The sequence below is a fragment of the Quercus lobata genome, chromosome 11, assembly GCF_001633185.2.
Source record: "Quercus lobata isolate SW786 chromosome 11, ValleyOak3.0 Primary Assembly, whole genome shotgun sequence".
Lineage (NCBI taxonomy): Eukaryota > Viridiplantae > Streptophyta > Magnoliopsida > Fagales > Fagaceae > Quercus > Quercus lobata.
Genome location: NC_044914.1, coordinates 49,133,776 through 49,144,219, shown reverse-complemented (window position 1 = coordinate 49,144,219; position 10,444 = coordinate 49,133,776). Strand labels below are relative to the sequence as shown.

Genomic DNA, 10,444 nt, shown 5'->3' with positions numbered 1-10,444 from the left:
AGATCAGAGTGTAAAGTTTATGTAGTAAAATTTGTATTAATTTAACATTTTTCAAATAGTAATAATAATAATTAAATCATCCTCTTGAATCTAGTAGGAGTGATCTAAAATTGGACTTGTGTAATGTAGGGGTTTGATTCCAACTTTTAAGCTAGAGATTGCTCATTCTCAAAAAAAAAAAAAGCTAGAGATTGCTGATACATAATAAGTGGAAGACCTTGGACATCCAATTTTCTTGAAAAGATGAATTACATGTGGCAATGCTGCACCTTGGGGCACACTTTGAACCCCAAAATGATTAGGAAGAACACTGAACACCAATGCATAGTCAAGTAGGCGAGGAAACCTTCAAATGACAAAGTTGCTATAACTTGTTTGTGAAAAATATAAAGGTTATATAGCATCTTTTAGTTGTTTTGTTTTAATAATTTAGGCAACAACTTGTGTTTAGTGGCAAGTTCTATTGGATATGTTGGGATACAGATACGTGTTTGATATTGGACACGTGTCTGCATCGCAACATCACGTGTCTAGTGGAACTGGCCACTAGACACAAGTGCCACCCAATAATTTATGGGTTAATGAGTGCCCTTAGTAGGGCGGCTCCATAAACATGATTAGGGTGTTCAAATGAACACCTGACCTTGAAAAAAAAATTATACATAATATTTTTAAAATATTTTTTTTGGTCTACCATAAATAAAAAATAAACACCCTAAAATATAGTTACAAAGATTAATAAGTGTAAACACAATTACAAAAATCAATAAGTTGAGTAACAACAAAAATAATGTAGTGGACACAACAAAAATGCAAAAATGCAAAAAAAAAAAAAAAAGTTGAGTTAAATTGTTAATAGAGTAAAACTATGGCCACAATAAAAATTAAAGTATTAAGAAAAATTCTTTTTAATAGAGTAATGCACACAACAAAAATATTGCAACAACAAGAGTTGAGTTGAATATTCATTGTAAAACTCCATGTATTTATGTGTGTGTGGGGTTTTTTTTTTTTTTTTTTTTTTTTTTTTTTTTTTTTTTGTGTGTTGACAATATACTTAAGTTCTTTTCTTATTAGATTTTGTATAATTTAAGTCTTTTAGAGCATTCGCATTAGCTAGTGCAAAAATTCCTATCTATGTTAGCATAAAAACCTAGTTTATTTATTTATTTTATTTTACATAACTACTTTTCAAAAACGTCAACATTAAATTATTGATTTTACATTACATTTCATTAAAGTATTATTTCATTATCAATTTTTTGCTACTCTCCCAAATCATCTCTATGTGTGTATATGAGTAAATATAAAGTACTAAAAAACAAATTTGCATGTGAATATTAACTATACATAATTGCACAGTTACTGTAACTACAAATGTATTTTGCACAATAAATACATAAGTTGATTCAGGTGATTTTTTGTGATTGGTTGTGCAAAATTGGCCCTTATGAAATTTTTACAAACTAATATGATTACTTTTAAATTTGAATGACTACCCTAGAAAAAATTTTTAGAGCTACCATTGCTTAGGACATTTATTAATGAATTATTTTTAAAAACTTTTAATACCACTTTTATGAGAAATATAAATATTGTAAAAAAAAGTCCATTTTTTTCTCATAAAAATTTTTAAAAAATATTTCATAAACCAATGCCCTTAGGGCATCCGTTAGCTTTTTCCATAATTTATTTTTCTAGGATTTCGGAATTTGCAATTGTTGTTAATGCAATCTCGTGACTCAATCCCAAACCGTTGATAAAAATAAAAAATAAAAAATATATATTGTTGTAAATTGTTTGTGATGTTTATGTGTAAATGCAATTGTCATAATTATTAAATTATATGAAGCTGTATGTTGTTGTAAATTGTTTGTGATGATTATGTAAATGCAATTGTCATAATTATATGAAGCGTGATAGAATGGCTCTTGGTGGAATTGAATGGCAAGATCATATAAATTAATAATTAAGCAGTTTCATAGAGATATAGCTGCCATCAGAGAGTTGAATATAGATTTTGTGGAATTTATCCATCTCAAAGATGATCAAATGCACTAAAAAATATATATATATAAAATCAAAAGTCACAAATCTATATCATAGAAGACGAAATGCGTCAGTGTATATATTTTATTTATTGTCAAAATCAAATTCAACATATACTATATCAATGGACAAATAGAAATATGAATTGACCTAGATGTACAATAAACTCTTTCAACTTCGTCGGTGTATTCAATGGTTTGACAATACTTTTTTATTTCCTGCATAATAAAGATGTTTTGATGATAATTTAAGTTTGTGGTTAACTATTTTTAACATCTTTTGTTTATTATATCAAAGATGAAACAATCCTATTTGAAATTACTGTGTTTTATAAGTTAGGTGCATGTATCATACCAAATCGAATCACAACCAATCATTTTTGTTCGATAAACCTTGATTGATTTATTTACTTTTTGTACATTTCCAATCAATGATTTGTGAATTACACAGTAAAATTATTATTTTTTGCATATCATGTAAATTATTATTTTGATATGATCATAACAAGTTTCAGTTCCATAATTACAATTTCTCTTTTACTTTTCCCTTGTAAAGAAGTTTTTATTTATTTTTTTACAATTTTTTTTAATAAAAAAATTTTAACTTATGATGCATGTTTACTCATGATAATATTTTTTTATTATCAAACAAAGACATCAATTGGTTTTTGGACTAAGCGAGGATGGAATCTCAAATCTCTTATTTGACAATAAAAGATTTTACCAATTAAGTTAATTAGAACCCACCTCATAAAAGAAGTTAGGGGACGATCCATCCACCAAAAAATTTTATACTTAAATGTGACCATAATAATATCCTATTTTTGATTTAATTGAACATACAACCGAACCTCAATCAATGGACACCTACAAGAAATAAGAAGATAGCATCACAGGGTCATAAGTTGGTTTAGTGTGGAATTCTTAGATATGTAAGTTTATAAAGATCGGAGCTTAAAATGTAATTTGCAAGGTAATGACTAAGGTTTTTGTGTAAACCTCATATGGAAGCGAATTTAGTCCTTACAAGGTTTTGGTGTAAACCTTATATAAGACTTTTGATGGTCGGCTCCAAAAGTAAACCGAGGTCCTTGGCATTTGAATGCAATTAAGATTCAAATTGGGGAGTGACATTCGCTTACATGACTTGATTGACTTTATTTTCAAATATGGAATTCAATACAAGGTAAAAAAGGAAACCACTTGATCAAAAAGAGAAAGGGAGGATAGATGGAAGTTCTTATCTTTTTGATTCTCAAGGATGAGACTCTAAAAGCCAATTCCATGATTCTTGAGATTCTCTTTCAGATAGGTGCTTAGGTTGATAGTAGGGTTAGCTAGCTCGATCTCATCCACTCTTTTTGCTCGACCTTAATTACCCTATAAGACCGAATCAAAGAGTTTGGTTGAGCTTGTTCATGTCATCTCATCACGTTATATATTCTTACAAACCTCTTTCACTTGATCTTATGTTTACACTTTAATCTAACGAAAAAAAAGTTAGGATCACATAATTTCATGTCACAACTTTGCCACACTTATGATATGACAGGCTGTGAATAAAAAAAAAAATTTCAAGTAAAAATGATAAATAACCAATCACTCACGATGCTTCACATAAAATTGTTATGAAAATGAAAATGACCTCATCGAATACAAAACTTTTCCTAGACTCTAGGTTTCATCTAACTAAGCAAACGTTATAGATTTGCCCACGTGATATCACGATAAAACATAATTACTATTATGTGGGCCACACACACTTCCCCATCAAGCCATCAACTCACTTACACACACACGAACGGTCTAGATTCGTCTACCAGAATACATTGTCAAAGCAGGCAATCATTTTTATTTTGTTTTTATTTTTTGTAATTCGCGTCCACGTCAGCCTGATTTGGCGTCTTTCACGATGATACCAATGAGTCAATATCCACCGTCGGATCACAACCCCACACGAAAACTCATTCTCAACCGTCGATCAAACTCTTATCCGTAATTCATCCAAAAAAAAAAAAAAAAAAAAAATTAAGTAGAAAGATTAATATGAATTGAAAAAAAAAAAAAAAACATCGTATATGAAACTAACACATTTTCTTCTCTCACTCTCTCTACACACACACACATTTCCTCTCTCTCTCTCTCTCTCTCTCAAATTTGCACACTTTCTCTCTCTAAAAGCCTGTATCTGTATTATCCAGAATAGCAGGTAAGCTTTCTTTGTACTTCGTTACTCTTTATTTGTGTTTTTTTGTTTCGTTTTGTTTAATATGCTTTAGTGTTTTTTGTTTGTTTGTAAAACCCTAATAAGGACCATGCAGAACTCTTTGAGGATCTGAGTTTGTTAAGCTAATAATGGATTAATTATGTGAAAGGAGAAAGATCTATTATGATTTTGGATTAAAAATGTGATTTATTTATTTATTTATTGGGTGTTTGATTTTGACTAATTATTTGGTGGGTATGTTGGGTTTTTATTGATTATTAACATGTTTGGTGAAATGGGTGTTTCTGGGTTTTGGTGAATCTAGGTTTTTTTTGAAGCAACATTTTGAGGATTTTTTCTGGGATGGAAAATGGTGTTGGGGTTGTTGATGGGTATGAAAAGGGAGAGAAGAGTGTGGAAGTTGGGGTGATTGAGGGGAGAGTAGAGGAGGAAGGGAGGGTTGTGGTGGGGTCTGATGAAGTTAAGGATTTGGATGGTGAGGAGGTTTTTGAGGAGGCAATGAGTGACCCAAAGGATTTGCAGGAGCATGGTTCATTGGATGGTGGGGTTGGTGGGGGAGATAGGAATGTTGAGGTGGTTGGTGAGTCGGGTTTGCGAGGGGTAGATGAGAATTTGAATGGTGGATATGAGGTTGAGAAGTTTGAGGAGGCGAGTGAGGTTGCATCTTTGGAGGTGGTTGGGAGTATTGAAGACAAGGTGGAATCTTTGGTGGATGGGAAGAGTGTTGATGGGGTGGTGGTGGAGGATGGGGTTGATGAGGGAGGGACTGAAAAGGAGGTAGAGAATGATGAATTTAATGGGTCGAGGGAAGACGTGGTTGTTGATAGTGGAGAAAATGGTGGAAAGGAGGTATCTGAGATTGGTGCTGGTGGAGAAGAGGAAGTCTTGAAGGGTGAGGATGAAGTGGATGTGAAGTCTGGTCTAGTGATTGAAAAGTCTGAAGATAAGGATTCTGATGATGTGAATTTGGAGCAAATGACTGTAGATGAAAAAGCAGAAAGTGGAGGTTGTGATAAGTTGGAAGGAAGTGTTATTGAGTCTCCTGTAGAATCTGAATTGAATAGGGAGATTTTGAATGAAGGTGGTAGTGTTGAGGAACTGAAGGAGAATAACTTGGGTACTGAATGCCAAGACAACAGCAGCAGGGAACTGAAAGATGCTATAGCTGGCCTTGTTCCAACCTGCAAAGATGATAGCAGTGATGTACCAAGGGACACTTCATCTTATAAGGACACAGAACATCGGGATTACAGGAATGGGAAAGTGGAAGATACTCAAGTTGGAGTGGATTCCGAGTGTCATGTGGAAAGTTCTGAACTGAAAGACATTTCAGTTGATCTGCATACATCTGTGAAAGAAATTTCAGTAATTGAAAGCTCACCTTCTGCTGAATTGTCTAAAACTGAGAATTCTGAAAAGTTTCAGGGTGCTGCAACTGCCTTGAGAGCAGATGATAATAAAGTTTCTCAACTTCAGCATACTAATGAAGAAGTTCATGAAGCTTCCAACAGCCATGTTGTGGCGGAGGAGATTAAAACGAAGGTAGAAAATACTCAGCAAGAGAAGAAAAGACCTGGAGGTAATGGAGAAGAGGAGATACAGCCAGCACCAGAGCTTGCTTCTTCATTTGGAAAATCCACAAATCCTGCTCCCCCTGCTCGTCCTGCTGGCCTTGGTCGTGCTGCCCCACTATTGGAACCTGCACCTCGGGTTGTTCAGCAGCCTCGTGTGAACGGTAGTGCATCTCATATGCAAAACCAGCAAATTGAGGATGCTGTTAATGGGGATGCTGAGGAGTATGATGAGACTCGGGAAAAACTCCAAATGATAAGAGTGAAATTTTTACGGCTTGCACATAGGCTTGGACAGACTCCCCATAATGTTGTTGTGGCACAGGTTTTGTACAGACTGGGATTAGCTGAGCAGTTGCGAGGGAGAAATGGGGGTCGTGTTGGTGCATTTAGCTTTGACCGTGCGAGTGCAATGGCAGAGCAGCTTGAGGCAGCAGGGCAGGAGCCCCTTGATTTCTCTTGTACAATTATGGTCCTTGGGAAGACAGGAGTTGGTAAAAGTGCAACCATCAATTCGATATTTGATGAAGTTAAGTTCAGCACTGATGCTTTTCAAATGGGTACAAAGAAGGTGCAGGATGTTGTGGGAACGGTGCAGGGGATTAAGGTACGTGTCATTGACACTCCAGGCCTTCTCCCTTCTTTGTCAGACCAGCGGCAGAATGAGAAGATCCTCCACTCTGTTAAGCGCTTTATCAAGAAAACTCCTCCAGATATTGTATTGTATCTTGATAGATTGGACATGCAGAGCAGGGATTTTAGTGATATGCCACTCTTGCGCACCATCACTGAGATATTTGGTCCATCTATATGGTTCAATGCAATTGTGGTCTTAACTCATGCAGCCTCTGCTCCACCTGATGGTCCAAATGGTACTGCTTCTAGTTACGACATGTTTGTGACCCAGCGTTCTCATGTTGTCCAGCAAGCTATTCGTCAAGCAGCTGGAGATATGCGGCTTATGAATCCTGTTTCATTAGTAGAGAACCATTCGGCATGCAGAACAAATAGGGCTGGGCAGAGAGTGCTGCCAAATGGTCAGGTTTGGAAGCCTCATTTGTTACTGCTCTCTTTTGCATCAAAGATTTTGGCTGAAGCAAACGCACTTTTAAAATTGCAAGATAGTCCCCCTGGCAAGCCTTTCCCAAATCGAACAAGAGCACCTCCTTTACCTTTCCTTCTCTCTTCCCTTCTCCAATCAAGACAACAGGTGAAGCTGCCTGAGGAGCAGTTTGGTGATGATGATGATGTAGATGATGATCTTGATGAGTCGTCAGATTCTGATGAGGAACCAGAATTTGATGAATTGCCACCATTTAAACGTCTGACGAAGGCCCAGGAGGCAAGGCTCTCTAAATCTCAGAAGAAGGCATATTTTGATGAGTTGGAATATAGGGAAAAGCTTTTTATGAAGAAGCAGTTGAAGGAGGAGAAAAAGAGACGGAAGATGATGAAGAAGATGGCATCTTCGGCAAAGGATATGCCTAGTGACTTCAGTGAGAATGTAGAAGAAGAAAGTGGTGGGGGCGCATCTTTGCCAATTCCCTCAGCTGATTATAACTTACCTGCTTCTTTCGATTCTGATAATCCTACTTACCGGTATCGCCATCTTGATTCAACCAATCAGTGGTTTGTAAGGCCTGTTCTAGACAGCCATGGTTGGGACCATGATGTTGGTTATGAAGGAATAAATGTAGAAAGATTGTTTGTGGTTAGAGACAAAATACCCTTATCTTTTTCAAGCCAGGTTACAAAGGATAAAAAGGATGCCAATGTCCAACTGGAAGTAGCCAGTTCAATAAAGCACGGTGAAGGGAAAGCAACTTCAGTAGGTTTTGATATGCAGTCTGTTGGAAAGGATTTAGCTTACACTCTACGGAGTGAGACAAGGTTTAGTAATTCTAGGAAGAACAGGGCAACTGCTGGTGTCTCAGTTACTCTCTTGGGTGATGCCTTATCAGCTGGATTGAAAGTTGAAGACAAATTGATTGCCAATAAACGGTTCAGGTTGGTTATGACTGGTGGCGCAATGACGGCTCGTGGTGATGTTGCTTATGGTGGTAGTTTGGAGGCACAGTTGAGAGATAAGGATTATCCTCTTGGTCGTTCTCTTTCAACTCTAGGTCTTTCTGTCATGGATTGGCATGGTGATCTTGCCATTGGTTTAAATATACAGTCACAGATCCCTGTGGGACGGTCTTCAAACTTGATTGCTCGTGCCAATCTGAATAATAGGGGGGCAGGACAGGTCAGCATTCGCTTAAATAGCTCAGAACAGATTCAAATAGCTTTGGTCGGCCTCGTTCCTCTTCTCAGAAAGCTACTTGGTCATCTTCAACAATTGCAGGACAAGTCAGCATTCACTTAAATAGCTTGGAACCGATTCAAATAGCTTTGGCCAGCCTCATTCCTCTCTCAGAAAGCTACTTGGTCATTTTCAACAATTGCAGTGTAGTCAATGATGAAATTAGGTTATACTGCAGCAGCTTCGCGGTTATAGGAAATAACTTTTAAATGACCATATCTTAATGATCATCATCAAAAGTGAGTGATAATAAGCTGCTTATTTCATCTTTTCTCATCCCAAAAAGTACCTTTCCTTGATTATAGTAATTTAGCTTCTTTGCTAGATATCAGCATTTGATGAATTTTGTTCCCTTTTAATCTACTGGACCAAGTGTTGCAGCTTGTTCATATATGCTTATGTCTAATATCTCTCTATTGGTGTGAAAATTCGTTTTTATTTTTTTTAATATCCATAGCGTTTAGTTACTTGGCCTTCCTCACACCCTTTATGTATTCAAGGTGATTGTTATCACCTTCTCTTGATGTCTAGGATATGATTTCTTTTATTTTTGTTAACACATTGAGGATAGAACAAGGGGTTTTGTTAATCTGTTGTTACTAGTGGTATGTTTGTGAGATGATTGTGAAAATCAATATTATTGATACTATTAACATGATCAAGACAGTTATGTTTACTTAAAATGGTGAACTTTTATTCTTTGAATTTACAGAATTTTTGTTACACAAAGTTGAGGGCATATGCCTTAGTGATGCAAATCTTAATATACTCCAAGTCAAACTTTCTGTGAGGTTTATAGCTGTTATGTCTTCAACTTATTATTTGTATTCATGTGTCCTAGAGAGTATGATTTCCTTATTTATTTGGGCCCTTGGGCCTTTGTTTCTTTCCCCCCTTAACCCAATGATTTTGGTGGCATGAACAACCCTGTCAACAGAAAGTAGGATATATTTGGGAAATGATACACCTGTTGCATCCTCACACTAAACCCATACCACGTGAGTGATGCCTCGACTTATCATTTTTCATGGAGTTTTGTTTGCATTGTGACAGTTTGAATGACAAACGTTGAAGTTGTTCCACTGGTATCTGCTTATTAGTTTGTTTATTTCCACAATTTGGCTGATTATGGTGGCTGTCACTGCCAAAAGCCTCGTTTGATAGGCCCTAATTATATTCTTATGGTGGCCAATTAGCCAGTCGCATAGCGGCTTAATGGCTGTAAATATTTGTGTGAATGGTCTGTAAGCTCACCTAAAGCAATGTTTTGTTAGTGGCCTTGGTAGTGAAGCTGCTGGACTGTAGAGTTTCACTTATAGGGCTGTCAACTACATTATGAATTTGTTGTTTTGCTATATATATATATATATATATATATATATATATATATATGCTAGGGGACAATTTTTTTACAACATTTTTCACTTGTTTAGGTAACAAGTTGAGTGGAGCAACATCACCTCATTGACACTATTTTTATTATGCACGAATCACAAGAAGTTACATCAGGGGTTATGAAGAAAGTTATGAAAAATTGTCTTCCTTATCTTGTTGTAATTATATATCAAGCAGGAAATTGCTTAATGCTGTCAGGATAAAAATAAGTATAGGGACAAATTGTTCCACAACTTGTTGAGGTGGCAGGATGTTAGTGGTGAAAAGTGATTGTCCACTGCTCATAACTTGCCTTCTGAACTAAGTTGCAGAACAAAGTTGTGGAGGATAAGTGTGAACTGATAATCGGTCCATTCAAGGTAGCCCCATATGATGAGATACATGTCTACTGCGCCCCTAGTACTCTAAAATGAGGCTGTCAATCCTTTTCTTTAGTAGGCTAATCTAATGCTGTTCCGTTTGTTCTATGGTCTCACCCTATCTGTTGTTGACGGGCCAAGGAGTTTTCAGCCTTAGCTTTCCAAATGAATACATGTGATACCTTGGACCCGTGCTTGTTAACCCTTTGCTCAGGAAATCCTGTGTCCTCATAAAACCGCAACTGTCCTTGCTACTTTTTAATAATTAGAATAAGCCATTTGTTAGTTTCTAGTTACTAGGTGCCAAAGGTTTACTGTTATGAATATCACATCCTTCTCTTCTTGGTCTTGCATTCATTATCGATGTTTACTCGGAGCTTTGAAGCTTCAATAAGAGATGAAGTAGCAAACAAGGAGTTAGAAGACAAGGTCTTTGAAATGAATTGAGTTGACATACTGTGTTGTTATAGGGGACCCTATTAGCTGGCTGGTAATGGGAACATCAGACAAACAAATAAGATTTTCTACTAGCTTTGTGA

At 36.1% G+C, this 10,444-nt stretch overlaps 1 protein-coding gene across 1 annotated transcript; it reads left to right on the top strand.

The window, feature by feature from the left end:
- The first annotated feature begins 4,174 nt into the window (after positions 1 to 4,174).
- LOC115968015 (translocase of chloroplast 120, chloroplastic-like) lies at positions 4,175 to 8,579 on the top strand. Its single transcript, XM_031087202.1, has 2 exons — positions 4,175 to 4,259; positions 4,581 to 8,579. Exon 2 carries the CDS (start codon positions 4,618 to 4,620, stop codon positions 8,212 to 8,214), a length of 3,597 nt encoding a protein of 1,198 aa, XP_030943062.1. The 5' UTR covers positions 4,175 to 4,259; positions 4,581 to 4,617; the 3' UTR covers positions 8,215 to 8,579.
- Positions 8,580 to 10,444: the final 1,865 nt, after the last annotated feature.

What these genes read in the sequence shown, in the direction of transcription:
- LOC115968015 (XM_031087202.1), top strand. Translation starts at nt 4,618, where the DNA reads ATGGAAAATGGTGTTGGGGTTGTTGATGGGTATGAAAAGGGAGAGAAG.